General features: G+C 37.7%; 1 protein-coding gene across 5 annotated transcripts in view; it reads right to left on the reverse strand.

Annotated features, from left to right (window-relative positions):
• GTF2I (general transcription factor IIi) overlaps positions 1-15,367 on the reverse strand; it is a 62,650-nt gene that overhangs the window by 12,647 nt on the left and 34,636 nt on the right. For all 5 annotated transcript variants that reach the window (XM_065418458.1, XM_065418454.1, XM_065418457.1 and 2 more), the window contains 9 exons: positions 13,011-13,076; positions 9,282-9,465; positions 7,644-7,702; positions 6,083-6,154; positions 4,934-5,117; positions 4,534-4,592; positions 1,466-1,537; positions 732-915; positions 190-248 (listed from right to left, as the gene is read on the reverse strand). In XM_065418458.1, the coding sequence (XP_065274530.1) occupies positions 190-248; positions 732-915; positions 1,466-1,537; positions 4,534-4,592; positions 4,934-5,117; positions 6,083-6,154; positions 7,644-7,702; positions 9,282-9,465; positions 13,011-13,076 (939 nt within the window). The remainder of the gene's footprint in view (positions 1-189; positions 249-731; positions 916-1,465; positions 1,538-4,533; positions 4,593-4,933; positions 5,118-6,082; positions 6,155-7,643; positions 7,703-9,281; positions 9,466-13,010; positions 13,077-15,367) is intronic.

Here is a 15,367-nt window from a genome sequence, read left to right on the forward strand (position 1 = left end):
AAAAGAATATAGGTTTTGTGTTTTTAGGAAAACCTTTTGAGCCAGATTCTACCACCCTTGCTCATGTTAGGTAGCACCTCTATCAGTAGCCCACACTGTTTTCAAGTGCTAAGCTGTTATTCAGTCAGGTAATGGAAGCAGAATCTGGGCCTCTGAAGTGAGGGCAGTATGGAATGTTTAACCACTTACCTTTAGTGTTTACTTTACTAGCCAATCCAGCAGGCAAATAAGAAGTGACCAGCTCTGGCCTAAAAATGTAAAATATGTTACAGAACGCAGTCTAATAAATTACAGATACAAAAAGTAGCACAGTGAATTATTTACATATTTATTGGGATTCAGACAAATTTATATAAAGTCATTGTAACAGTCTTTTAGATCATGAAGTATGGGCGAGTCAATGTAAAGTAATAGGAAAGAGTTTCAAAATCTAAGGCTATGTACCTGGCTTTTTGCATTTACTCTAGGGGGGAAAATGTTTCAAGATGCAGAACGACTATCTTCCCTAGATACACATTGCATGACACACACCAATGAGGCACATACACCCCATTTTGTGAAATTTAATCAGAAAGGCATGTCCTTTTATCAGAAGAAGTGAATGTGCCAAAATAGTTCGCTTTCTTTTATCTATAAAAGACATTAGGCAGCATTTAAAAACCCAAACGCCCCAGGAAGAGTGTCATAATTTTAGCCATCAGCAGTTAAAAATAACCAAATGATAAACTTACTTTTTAACAATAAATTTGATTTTGCCACTTCCACGGACAATTCTTTCAAGGCGTGGAATTCCGAACCACGTGGGACTCCGGAAGGGGATTCCTTCTGGCAAGCCTTCCACATACAAGTACTCAGGGTTCGATTCAAACACAGGGTAGGGAACCTTCACTGCCTCTGAAAGCCCCAGGGCTTGGGCTGAAAATAAAGATGATGTGATGAGCTCAGATGGGAGGCATTTTAGTTCAATTGTTCTTAGTAAGGCTGGCATTTTTATTAGTGGCAGCAGCACCCCAATCGGAATCAGAAAAGGATGAGAGAAGGGGTTTAAAACAACTTTCCCACCATCATTCCACAGTTTGGAATCACTGCATGTAGTGATTTTGCGGATCTCACTAGGTAGGATCTTGCAATAGTTATCAATCTAGGTCCACAGTATCTGCTACTGTTTTATAAGAGTTCCTTTCACCTAAGGATCTGAAAGCCCTTTATGAATTTGCATAAATATAATTAATCCCCTTTTTAGAGAGAGAAACCAAGGCAGAGAGAGTATGGATATGACTTGCCCCATGTCACATAGCAAGCCACTAGCAAGAGTGGGGAATAAAACCCAAGACTCCCAGATCTGTTGTTCTGCCACATTTTTAATATTTGTTTTAATTTATTGTGCACCACAATACTCCTTGTACAGAAAATTGTTTTAAAACAGAGTAGCACTACAACACAGTTTACTTAAGGTTTAACTCACCAAATTTTAGATTAAATATCTCTTCCACTTGCTTCCTTAGTTTTGTGATTCTGACATTCCAATCTTCTTTGACTGAAAATCAAAAATAGATGCATCTTGGGTTACTGAGTTATTAACGGATATTTGGGAAAAAGTGGTAGTCCTAAACATATTTCTTTTATCACTGGAGTCTAACTATCAATGCAAAAATTGTCTTACTTTCTAAGATGCGCAATCACAATTTGGTATAGAAGGATTTACATGTGTACTGCTTATTAAGGTAACTGAAATTATATACAGAATATGTATATAATGATGGGAAAATATGTCTAAGCATGATTATAAATCTCTATCACTGTCCCAAGTGTATGAACTTGTCCTTCAGGACCCTGGGCAGTGGGAAGGAATTATTTTAGTGGCTTTGACACAACCGGAATTATTAATGATTTTAGCTCATGAGATTAAAAATCTTTAGAACAGAATATGAAGATTTAGTGCTTTGTCATAAATGTTGACTATCAAAAATATTGTAGTCTTGCTTTTATTATAAATGAAAGTTGGTGACAGAAAGCAAGCCAGGAGCCAATTTTCTAAATTAGGTGGAGAGGGAGGCAGGGAGCATGTTAGTGGAAATAAAAAATATGTAAATATACTCATTTTATTCCCCAACAAACAGTGCAATTATAATTATTGATCATATCCATTGAGGAGAGATAACTTGTACTGTAGAAATGAAACCAGCATTTTTAAAAAAGGCATATGTATGAAACAAGCAATATGTACACAGGATCACAGGCTCAAAATCATATTTCAATGAACAAATTATCTGGTCCATTTTACTTCTAACCCCTTCAATTATAAACAACAAAGAATGTTCATAATTTTCACCATTTATGTTGTTTACTAATTTAAAAGAGAGTTCACATGGACCCCAGTCCTGCAAGCATTTAACACACAGTCTTATGCATACAAGAAAGTATTTGCAAGATTGGGGCTTTAACTTGGCAAGTGAAAAAATATACTGAACACCTTTATTTTTAGATTTCTAGTGCCACCACACAAGAAGCACAAGGGAATATTGTCTGGGCTGAACACACATGCGGGGAAGTTTTCTATCCAACCAAAGAGCACCATATTATTCTTACTAGCCAAAATAATTCTTGAATTTTTTTAAAATACAAAATCAAAATGTTGTCCCCCTAAACTATCTGGTATAGAAACTATCTTTATTTATTGCTCTGCAAAACTAACATTTTGAATTGTTTGAAAAAATTGGTATGTGTGTTCGGGGACACACAGTCTGCTTTAGCAACAATGGCACAGGGGACATTCTCCAGTTTTGCCTTAGGACTAATTGCCAGGAAAGAATGTTGCATCCAGTGGTTTTCACTAGCGTTTCAAGCCAAACTGAACATTTTTTCTGTGTTTATTTGTTTAACTTGTGCCCTGGATATGGCCACAGGCAAAGTTTTGTGTGTATTTACAGCACTAGTCTTTCCCAGCAGCTGCTGATAGATATAGTAACCAGTGGGAAAATCAGCATGTCATTCTGATCACTCTATTAGGCTTTTTTCTTTCTTTTTTTTTTTTTTTAAATGGTGATTGCTGCATGCCAGTTCTTCAAGAAGTAAGATGCTATGAAAACAGTTTTTTTGTCACTGATATTGTTCATACTTATTGTTGCAGTTATCTTGTCAACCCGCCAGTTATGTTGTACAGTAGGACAATGAGCAAGGGCTTTGGCAGCAAGACTGAAACTAGATGCTGCCCAACTCTGCAGTGCAGCTTTCAACAGGCTACCCTATCTCCACATACAAGTCTTATCCCTGAAAGCCAAGAAAAATCTCCAATATGCTTTCATAAGACGTGGATACTATTGAACTGCAAACATTTGGAGGAAAAAGCAACCTGCATTCTCTGGTTAGGTAAAACCTAACATTTTTTGTGGTTCTATGTATTGAAAATTGTGAATACAGCCTCTTGACTAAATCAAACTGTGCTTTATAAGTCATTAAAGTGATCAGGTACCAATCTGCACATACATGGTACCTCTGACCTGATGATCTCAACATGCTTTACAAATAAATTCAGTGTCATAACACTGCTGTTTGGTAGATATTGCACCCAGGTGGGTAAATGGGGGCAAGAGAAATCTAGTAAAGCAGGTTCCTAGTCCTGTGTTACAACCACTAGGGGACTCACCCTCTTATATGAAACAAGTTCTGAACTTCGTTGTGTACATAGTCATGAAATACCAACGTACTTACAAAACGACATCCCTGATCTATCATTTCCTAGCAGTTCCCTTATTTTAGGAGATTAAAAAAAGGAGGCCTGAAAGAGTCATCTGGGTTCTTTTTCCTTCACTACACTTTATGGTTCTTTAAAAAATCATTCTGGAGAAGGAGAGGCACTTCTCACTTTTAAAAGATGATTACGATCACACAAGACATTAAGAGCCTGATCAAAAGCCCACTGAAGTTTATGGAAAGATTCCCAGTGACTTCCATGGGCTTTGGATTAGGCCCTAATAGAACTTCTTGAGAACTTAAGTTTCCTCTAGGTTTTAAGTATGAACCATTCAATTTCTAAAGTGTCAGAGGTTAGCTGGACACCAACCATAATGTGTTTCAGATCATTATTTTCAAGGATGGCCATATTGGTTTCTTATAAACCTTGTGAAGAGTATACCAGTATTCCCAGAAGCAAAAATAATATTGTGCTTCATTTTTTTAAAAAAATGATGTAGTGCTCCAAAAAATTTCTCTCACACCAAACACCAACCCCTCCCTCCTACACGTTTAAAAATTTTCCTACTCAGTAAAGTGAGGAAGAGAGTTAATTGTCGGTCAAGATATATTTATATCACACACACTTGCTTTTACAAAGATTGTGGTTAATTTCTAATTTAGCAAAAATATGAAAGTTTCCTTCAAGTACAAATATATTAGTTTAAAGAGAGTTTCTCTTCTGTATTTATACATATTTGGTACCACTTTAGTCATGCATAGAGGTCAGAAAAATTCATTTCATATATTTATTCTGCATATGGATATATAGATGGAACTTGCATACAGTATGCATCCTACCTGGCGTATTAGATCTTGGTTGAGTAACTTCTGTTGGACTGAGAGTTAGTAGTTCTGGCCTGTAATTAGAGAGCAGGTTATCAAATTGTTCTATACAGTCTCTGAATAATGATTTTTTTGTTTGTTTTATGAATCTATGTTTTGATTTTAATATTATTTATTTCAAATTGTCACCAAAATGGGCTAGTTGCTATATAGATACTTAGGAAGATTATGGCCTAAATTGCGAACACCAATTTTCTTTGCAATGTGAAATATCTTCTGTCTGCCTGGTACCAGAACTCAGAATGCTTTATGGTATTATAAAGCTGAAAGCTTTTCTTTTGCTTCAATCAATCAATCAATCTCTTGGCCTTTTCCTCTTGCTTTTTCAATTTATGCACTAAAAATGTTCACCTACCTTTTGATTACAAATTTTATTCTGTTGCCCACTTGAATAATCTTTTCCAGCCGAGGGATTCCATACCAGGACGGACTCCTAAATGGAATGTTCTCTGGCAGACCCTCCACATAGAGATCACTGGGGTGTGCCTCAAATTTCTGGTATGGGACAGCCTTCGGCTCAGTGCTCCCTAGGGCCTCAGCTGTTAGAATAACAGAAATTCAACAAAATAAATCCAATGATCGATCAGTCCAGCCAAACATTTTGATTCAGCAAAAACTATCACAAAGTCTCTGGGCCATCACATAAACAGTAACATTAGGTCCTAGCATAGCAAAGAATATCCAAACCCACTGGACTCCAAGTTGAAGACACAGAGTTTAGTGGATTAATCATCATAGTCTCTCATCTGATGTTCAGAATGTAGCCCACCAACAGTGCCGGATTAAAGATTAATGCCAATGGGTTTGCACAGGAGAAAAAGTCAAAGCAGGATTGGGCTCAAAGCGATTTGAACTTATTTTCATACAGTATCCCACTTTCAGTAGTTTCATTCTTGACCTGTACATGTTCCTAAGTAGGCTGGGGGAAACAGCATTCAAATTCAAAAAGCCCAGAAATGCTCAGCTATAAATCCTAATAGTGCCACTGATGTTATACTGTACATTGAAAAATAAGGTGACTGTTTGCTTTACCACAACTAGAGAGAAAAATCCAAATCAGAACCATAAAAGGTAACTTTACAGATGAACTTTACTGTAAATTTACCCTTTTGAATAAACATTACAGCAATAAAAGATTTATTTTTGCTTAACAGTCAGGATTTCAAGCATCTGGAAAATTTTCATTCAAGAGTTTTATCCACTCTCCGGGGCGGGAGGGATAGCTCAGTGGTTTGAGCATTGGCCTGCTAAACCCAGGGTTGTGAGTTCAATCCTTGAGGGGGCCACTTAGGGATCTGGGGCAAAATCAGTACTTGGTCCTGCTAGTGAAGGCAGGGGGCTGGACTTGATGACCTTTCAGGGTCCCTTCCAGTTCTATGAGATAGGTATATCACTTATGCCTCAGAAGGATCCAATAAAGCTTTCTTAAGGATAGCGAATATGAAATCAACCTACTATGGATTAAAAGCCACACAAGAAGTTGGAATACTAGCAGTGTACTTACCAAATTTTTTACAGAAAAGTTGATCTACCATCTTCCTTAATTTGGTGATTCGGGCATACCACTCTTCTTTCACTACAATTAACAGTAACAGAACAAAGATAACTTTCCTTAATTATTTTGATTAACTGCAAGATTGTAAAGACAAGTGACACACAGTTGCTATTCACTAACACTATACAACAAGGCATGGGTTATGTTTCCCCAACCATAAGGATATCAAGAGACGCGAGTACACCTCATTTGTCTTCATACTACTTCTATTAAACCCTTCAGTAAAACAGCAAAAGGGGGCTGGATTTAAAATCACAAAAGCAAGGATAGTTATGCTTTGCACTCCATCCTTAGCGTATCCTATGCCTACAACCACTTGAATTTGGTCCTCAAAGCAGGTGGGTGAAGAGGTTCACAACAGTGGGTGATCTTACTTTGCGGGTGACATACAATACCTTCATGCAATTGGTTAAGGATGGAATGACATCCTTAAATCTTATTTTCTGTGCTTAATTTAAACCCTTATTTTTTTTAACACAGGTATTTAATATTTGTTTTTCTTTAAATACTAGTACACGGCCGCACAAAGAATGATACACAAGCTTCACCAATGCAGACTCTTACTCCTAGGTCTCATGCCTCTACCATGGACTCAGGAACTCTCCAATATTCCCAATTCCCCCTCTCAGATCAAGGTTGACAATGTGCATTTTTGGGGTTGAGGAGGCTTATATGAGCTACCATCGCTTCAAGCTACATTACAATTTATATAGACTCTTAACATCCAGCTTCAGACAATTAGCAAAACCTGAAGTGGGGACAGGTGGTAGGATAACTACTTAATCAAAACACATGTTGAGGAAAGTAATTTTCCAATTATCATACACACAATGCTATACGTATATTTCTTTAAAAAAACCAAAACAAACACACACAAAAAACCACACCCACGTAATCCTTTGTCTTCCAGGTTTGGGGGAAAAGAAACGGATGGATATGGATTATAATATACCTCTCTAGCCACTAAAATGGCATCGACTGTGGAGATAGAAAGCCTACCCTGTCAAACTAATAATCAAATGATAGCATCTCTATGTGGCCAATTTCATCTGATAGGTTAGCTCAGTAAGACTCTTAAAAGCACAATGTTCCTTGAAGTGAAAAAAAAGATACAGCCAGTTTAGCCATTCACATCTCATTTTACCTTCACCACCTGTGTGCAACACATTTGGTTTAAATTCAGGTTCATAAATGCATTGTTCTGGGCCTCATGTTATATTTTCTAAATACAATAGTAATATCTAGCTCTTATTTAGTGCTTTTCATCAGTAGATCTCAAAGCACGTTACAAAGAAGGTCAGTAACAAAATCTGTATGTGCTTATTGTAAATACATTTACAATTATGGATATGGCATAAATGGATACCCAGCATTTTTTGCCCATTCCCATTTTGCAAATTTTGGTGTGGTATGTTATCAAGGATTTTGATGCCTCTTTACGAATAGAAGACATTTAATCATATTATCATATTTAATCATGTTATGCAATCCAAAAGTTTAGAAGTCCTACCTCCTGCAGCTGGTTTGTCCAGCGGTGCATCTTCTCGTGTTGAATTCAAAAGCTCATGTCTGAAAATTTTTAACAAATATACATTCTTCAGCATTAACATACCTTTTGATACATTTTTACCAAATGGGAAGTTATAGCATACAGCTCTGTAGCAAATTCTACTCTTAGTTACCACTGTGGGACCAGAACAGTATTCAGAATCCCCAGCATACTGGTTCTAGTCAATACCAAACCCTGAAGGCTATTACTACAGCTTGTCAGAAGAATTGTTGACAAATAGTGTTTTGCTGAGATATGCAGTTTTGTTGGAGCCAAAACGTTTCACAGACACATACAAACTTTGATGGGAAGGCTTCTGGTGTCCAGGGTGGACTCTCCAATCCCCGTCACAGAAAGGGGCATAAAGAGACTAATCAAAAACCTGACCTTTTTGATGCAAAAAATGTTTCAATCTTAATAATTATTTGTATTACTGTAGCACCGAGGTGCCCTAATCTTGGATCAGGTCCGCACTGTACTAGGGACTGTACGAACACAGAACTAAAAGTCTCTGCTCCAAGGAGCTTACAATCTAAGTCCATACAATTTCATTTAGCAAAAATGTTCAAGGAAGTTCATTCTTCAATTTTTTGTTTTTCTTCCCATGCGGAACGAAAAAAGATTTTCAAGCCTCCAACGTTGCCGTGATAAAGAATGCTTGTTTTCCAGACAGCTCTGGTTACTACACACAATAAAAGTAATGAAAAGGTAACAGAATTGCTGTACTTTATTAAGGATCTTTGGCTTGTGACCAATTTAGGAAGGGTGGAAGATAGTCTATGAAAATCAAAATCTCTGTTCAGAGATTTTTTTTTTTTTTCCAAGTGAGACAAAGGTAGCAGATCTCAAAGATAATAATCAGTTGCAGAACAGAGTCTGTGCTCTCATTGCAGCCTCATCTTACTTTCCTGTGGACACCCATAAAAGGCTTTGCACAGATATCAATGAAACATATAGCCTGGAAATCTGGGAAACTAACACCAATGCTGAAGGGAACGCAACATATGGAAACAAAACCTTTTCCTCTTCCGCTAAGTATGGTCTTGATCCAAAGCTCATGGCAGTCAATGGAGAGACTTCCATTAACAGCATTAAACATGTAAAAATGGCAATTGTCCTGCATCTTAGCTTCATTTATATTACTTGCACTATCACATCTGACTGAAGAGAACCACCAAGCTATTAATGGTGAATGTCACACACTACCAGTCACTGGACAACTCGAGACAATATGCTGATAGGAAAAACAGAAGAACAGAACCATAAAAACTTGAAATTCACACCTAGATCCTCAGCTGGTATAAACTGGTATAGCCCCAAAGTCAATGGAGTTATGCCAAATTACACCAGCTGAGGATCTGGCCCATGACATTAGAGAAAATTTTTCACCAATTGGGATCTTGTACAATCAGCATTGTGGTGTCAAATCTGTGCCCGAACAATGCTTTAGTGGTTTGACAGAAAAAATTACTTCTTGTTAGCACTACAAAACCATCTGTTGGTAGTAATCAATTTGGAAATTCTCAGAGACAGTGAAGAATTTTGGTTAGAGCACAGTATGAAGAAAGGAAGAGTGAAAATAAATGCAAAGCTCCTTACTTCTTAATCACAAACCGTATCCGCTCCTTGGCCAGCAGTATCCTCTCAAGGCGTGGGATCCCATAGGTAGATGGCCTCCTGAAGGGAATTCCTTCTGGAAGTCCTTCCACATACAAGTCTTCTACATGCGACTGGAAAAGCGGGTACGGGATAGACACTGGACCTTTTGCTTTTATAGCTTGAGCTTTAAGATAAAAGGAAAATAAAAACATTAGCATAGCTTATCACCTTATCTAACCTATTTGCTTGGTACTAATCTGAATAATATAAATACAAGCAGATAAGCACGCAATAAATGCTTATTATCACTCTAAATGCCTAACCATTCTATTTATGATGTATTTACAGTGGGAACGTCTCCCATTCTCTCTCTCATATACACCTCACAAGTGAAGTCTTTTTTCCTCTTTTCCCATTTCTCAGCAAAAATTTAGCAGCAGAGACTGCACCTGTTACCGCGAGGTTTCATCTTACTTTGGTTTCATTTTCTAGTACATTGTAGAATATCAAATAATCAAAACTACAAACCAAGTACATTTTTCGACGCATTAATTCTGAGTTTGCCAACATGGTAACAAAAATTCAGTAATTTATAATGGGCTTCCAGTCTTTAGAATGACTTAATGAAGTTCTACTTTATTTCAATAGTTAAGGAATTGACTGATGGAGCTAACAATACATTTCTTATAAGGCCAAGAACAAAAATGTGGTCCTAAAAACAACCGGTCTTCAAAAATAAAAAGCCAATAGCTCATTCATTGGTAGCACAGTCAGAAAATAACCTCAGTATGCCTTTACAAGAAGAAGAACATTAATCCCAAGAATTCTCTATTACCAACAAAACTGTTTGGTGTATTTTGTTGTTTGGGGTTTAGCTATGAACATTAGAAGCAAGGTTAACTAGGGAGAAAGTGTTTTATGGACCAAAATCTGCTCTGGGGTAACTGCATATACAACTCACTGACTTTAATGATGCATCTGAGGGCAGAATTTGGCCCTGAAAGTGCAGACAGTAACGCAAAGAAACCATCCTTCTAAGATACAATCTACACTGCAAGACAAACCATGAGGCTTCTCAAGGAAATTTAGAGTTAATAATGACACTGCATACATAGCTACAAAACCAGTTAAGTATTTCAAGACACAATGCTTTATACAGTCTATATTGAAGACTAGCATCTTAGAACAACAGATAAGTTCATGAAGGCAGAGCACCATGTACCAGCTGCAACTCTTTTCCTAACTCCTTGTATTGCCTAGATATTGCACAAGACTCAGTAGTAAGATTTCATGCTGTAGGCCTGATCCTGTTCCCTTTACAGTTAATAAGAGTTTTGTCATGGATTCCAGTAGAATCAGGATGAGGTCCAGTAAGTGATCCACTAACTACAAGTGCAGCAATCTGAGTTAAGGCCACATCAGAGTAATCTCAGCTGCGTTAATGACTTCTGAAAGTATATGGCGGTCAGGGCACTTTCTCAAGTGACATAATTCAATGTGGACGCAGCCAGTCAGACATAGGCTGTGTTCAGAATAATTGAGTTAGCTGTACACCAAATGCTTAATCACATTTTATATATGGGGAAGAGCCAATCGAGTATTTAAGGGCATTTAAATACACATTATTTGAAGTCCTACTTTGAAAGAAACATATTATTATTATTATTATTATGTCAGGCAGCCCAATGTGCAAGTTACACAAAAGAGGAAACTTTGAAAATATTGTTTATTAGTCCTATATTCTGCATAAGGTTATAAATATGATATAAAATTGTATGAAGATAGTCTAGTTTGAACACAGTTGTCGCTAGTATGGTTTCAACCCTAGTATATATAGGCCCAAACTGGAACGGGACTCATATAATGAAGTGACAAAGATCCATCTGGAGAAATTTTTAGGAAATGGCATATTCAGAGATGATCTCCACAGAATGAGTCACATGGCAATCCATGAAACTTGCCACATATTATATTAATCCTTCATTAGGGAAGTTTTATTACAATACTAGAGGTCTGCCAAGTAAATCAGTGGGTGAGTGGTGAGAAGCATCACAAACCCAAGGGAACAGCTTCAGAAGGAAAGAAATGTTTGTAAACTACAAATGGCCATAGGGAAACAAAGATAAAGGTGCAACACCAAAATTCCGAAGGCTCAGATCACTACAAGGCATCAACCAAAAACAGATTTAAAATAATAACGAGAATGCTATTTAAATAAATAACTAACAACAGGTAAGTTTTTACAAGTCGTAATCTTTATTTTTCTTAAATCAATAAAATGTTTAGCAGATTCTCTTATCTCCAGACAGAGCAAAGACATAATCAGCAGTACAGTCTGCAGTGAAGTTTCTTGATTTGGATCCTTACAAGGTTTGGTATTCAAATTCTACCATAACTAGATTTTCATTTTTCAAATTAATCTGTATTCGCCAGCTAAGGAATTGCGTTTACACTATAATACATTTGTACATTTACTTTACATCCAAATACAAAAAGATAATACTCAAAGTGTCAGTAGTAAATAATAATGACTGACATTTGTAAAGCACCTTTCACCTAGAAATCCTGAGTAATATTACAAAGAATAGGCACAATTCTGGACATCCACAACTCATTGAAATGTAGGAGATATGCATACATACAGGAGGACAGAATTTGATTCTGAATATAGGATCACTTTACCCTTCACTGATATGCAGCCACTTCTAGGACATAAGGTGACAGATTTTGAAGCATGCACCATAACCTCAAGTATCAATTCAGACAGATGGCTGCAGGACTGTCCTTCACTAACTGAAACTATCAGAGACTTTCAGGGAGGCTAAATGCAACCACCAAATTCAAAGTTAGGTGGTGCCACTGGGACTACAACTCCCCTCCATAGCAAAACCAGATATTATAAGCCAGATTCTCAGCTGATTTACGTCTGTGTAGCACCCACTAAAATCAGGCCAATTTAGCCAGCCATCATTTGAGTTCAATGGTGCTATACAGATTTATGCCAGATGAGAATCTGGCCCTGGATATTTAATGTCACGACTCCAGTTTTGAATGACATCCAAAAAGATACTCCCATTTTTAACAGTAGATGGGTACCAGAAAAAAAATATCTATTTCAAAGAACGTAATAACCTTTGTCCCTCTGTCAACAAATGCAGTTGGTCGGCTCTCTTGTACAGACACAGAAATGATTCTGACTGCAACACATGACAATCAGCCTCACAGTCGGACACATGCACTCCCTTCTCCTTTTAGGGATCACATGACTGATTGTTTTTAAAATGAAGCAACAATCTGCCATCCACAACAGCAAAGAAGCAAATAATTACCATAGGAAGGGCCTTCCAAGTAACAGATCTAAATATTACTTTATGTAAGGACTTGATTTATTGCTAGTAAGATTAATAAAAGTAAGAGTAAAGGTCAGAACTTTCAAATGGGGATGCCTAAGATTAGAGTTTATTGGAGATCAGGATGCGCTGCATGATTGAAGAATAAAGTTACTTAGTTAGGTGCCTAGCCTTAGGCACCCAAGTTTGAAAATCCTGGCCCACGTGTTCATAAAGAGCTATTTTCTCCAGCTTTAAGTCCTGTATGAAATTAAACCCTTCAGTGCTGTCAGTCCTGGCATGTTCCAGAGCCAAAAACAGGATGCATGCCAAAAAGTTGAGACTTCCGCTGTCAAAGGGCTAGAGGCAATTGTTTGGAAAGGAGTTTGTTAACACATACCATATTTTCTTTCAAATAATTCTTCAACCTGCTTTCTCAAGTCTGTAATTCGGGCATTCCATTTCTCTGTAAGGAAAAAAGGAGGACACGTTAGACTACAAATGAGATCGAGCCTTTACAAAGAGTGTTTTGCTACTGAATTCTGGAATAAACAGTATGTCTTTATAGCTCACACGCACACAGATTCATGTGGGGGTGTGATACACACTCTACATCTCAATATATATAGGGGTCTGGTACACACTCTACATCTCAATATACATGTATATCAAAGAAATAGGATAGAATAAAATGTTTAAGATTACCTCCAAAACTTGTGCAGATGTTAAACCAAGTTTAAAAAAATTAAAGAACAAAAATGGGCTAAAATTAGTCCAAAAAATGGGTTTTCTTCGACGTTTCAGTCAGCAGCTCACACCACCATCAGGGGTAAAGTCAATTTTCAGCAGCTATTGACAGTTATTTAAATCCAGAGCCTGAGAAGCTTAATTAGGAAAGCTTGATAAAGCTTACACCGAGTACATGAAGCTGTTTTGGCGCAAATCTGTAAAACTACATGGGTCAGGAGGCATCATGCCATCCTCTTCATTAATCCAGTATTTGCCAAAGTCCTGATGTTGGCTGGATTTGCAAGTCATCCATACAATTCCTATTTCTGAAAGAAGATGCAGACTGCAAGACAGACGTTATCCAAATCCAGTTGTGTGTTGTACGGTGAACTGGACTGAACCGCAGTATTTTTAAACAGTTTAAGTTCTGTGACAGAAATTGCATCTTGTTCTCATATCAATTCAATACCTTTAGGAAGAGACTACTGGCTTTTTGAAGATGGTGCCAGCTGCTGGCTGGCTTTTAGTGACTACTAAGCAAGCATTTTTGTTGCCTATATGTAGAGTAGACTTTTCTGACCTCTCCAGTTACAAGCTCAAAGTCAGACTGATACGTTTAGCCGTTACACCTCCTTTTGCTGAAAATCATTCTCTCATGTAAGAGGAGATACAGGGGTCAACTTCAAGTCTATACCAAAATCTATTTTAAATATCAAATCTCCTATTGGAAAATACATACAGCTTCAGGGGTTATAATTGATTTTTATATGCAATTTCTTGGATGTCAAAGATACACTGTGTATTTCAAGCTTAGGTAAGAACAAGGCCTTGTCCACATGGCAAATATTTTTGGAATAACTAAGTTTTTCAGGATAAATGCCCTTGCGGCCATACAAACTTTTTTTTTCAAATTATCTGGTAACTCATCCTGCACTCACCAATCTGCTTTGGATTTAGCGATTCACAGGAGAATCTCTGCTGGGGACTCCCCATTCTTAAGCACTAGACCTGGTGGGACCTGCATGGACTGTTTTGGGAGGGTGGCCTTGGAAGTACCCCAGAGACCATCAAAGGCACCCAAGCAACCCTGGACTTCATCCAGGAGATTCTCCCAGACAGCCAAAGATCTCTTTGGCATGCCAAACCCTGAGCCAGAGACCCAGGAACCAGAGAAATCCAGGCAGAAAGCCAGCCTGAAACTGCTGTATAGGGAAGAAATACTACTAAGTAGTAGGTACTGTAACACAATACAACTATATAAGGAGATTTCGTAAACAACTGTGTACCAGGTGTTGGCTGGATGCTGCCATTTTGGGTGGAGTTTCTGCCTAATCAGCTCTCCCCAACCTTCTTTTAGTGTGCTCAAAATGGCATCTTCCCTTTAAGCCCTAAAAGGTTTATTCCCCTGAAGTATCAAATTCCACAACCACTGGCCAAACATACCACTCATTGTCCCATCCCCCTTCCTGTGTGATTCTCCAAGATGGTGGTACTGCAGGGGTTAAAAGAAAAACCAAACACATTTCAAAGCACGTTTATTTTAACAGCAGATACAGTAGGAGAAAAAGCCACAGAAAAAGTAGTTTGGTTCACAATTTAATCAGTGCCCCAAGCTTTTAGCTACCTTTACATTTTATCACGTAAATTGCCAAAATTAGGCTAGAGACATTTCAAAATGCATAGGGATTATAAAGCATTCATGGCTAATTTTAATCTGACCTTCAGTATTAACCACCCCTTGGTTTCAAACCAATTACTGCAAAAGTCTACTTATTTTGTAGTGCTCCTGATCTGCATGAGTTATAAAAACAGAATTTAAAGCAAAGATAGTCCTCTGTTTGGCATGCACATTGCAAACCAATGCAGCTTTTTTGGGGCTGCCAAGATAGATGGCATTTCCCTTCCTCTCCTGGACCAACTTAGGGCATGGGGGCACCATTCTAGGAAACATTAGCACTGCATAGTTCACTGGTTTGCCCACTGACTTTGAACAAAGCCATCCTCTATCTATTGGGAACACACCTAAGG

Source organism: Emys orbicularis, chromosome 17 (genome assembly GCF_028017835.1).
Source record: "Emys orbicularis isolate rEmyOrb1 chromosome 17, rEmyOrb1.hap1, whole genome shotgun sequence".
In the NCBI taxonomy this organism is placed as follows: Eukaryota; Metazoa; Chordata; order Testudines; family Emydidae; genus Emys; species Emys orbicularis.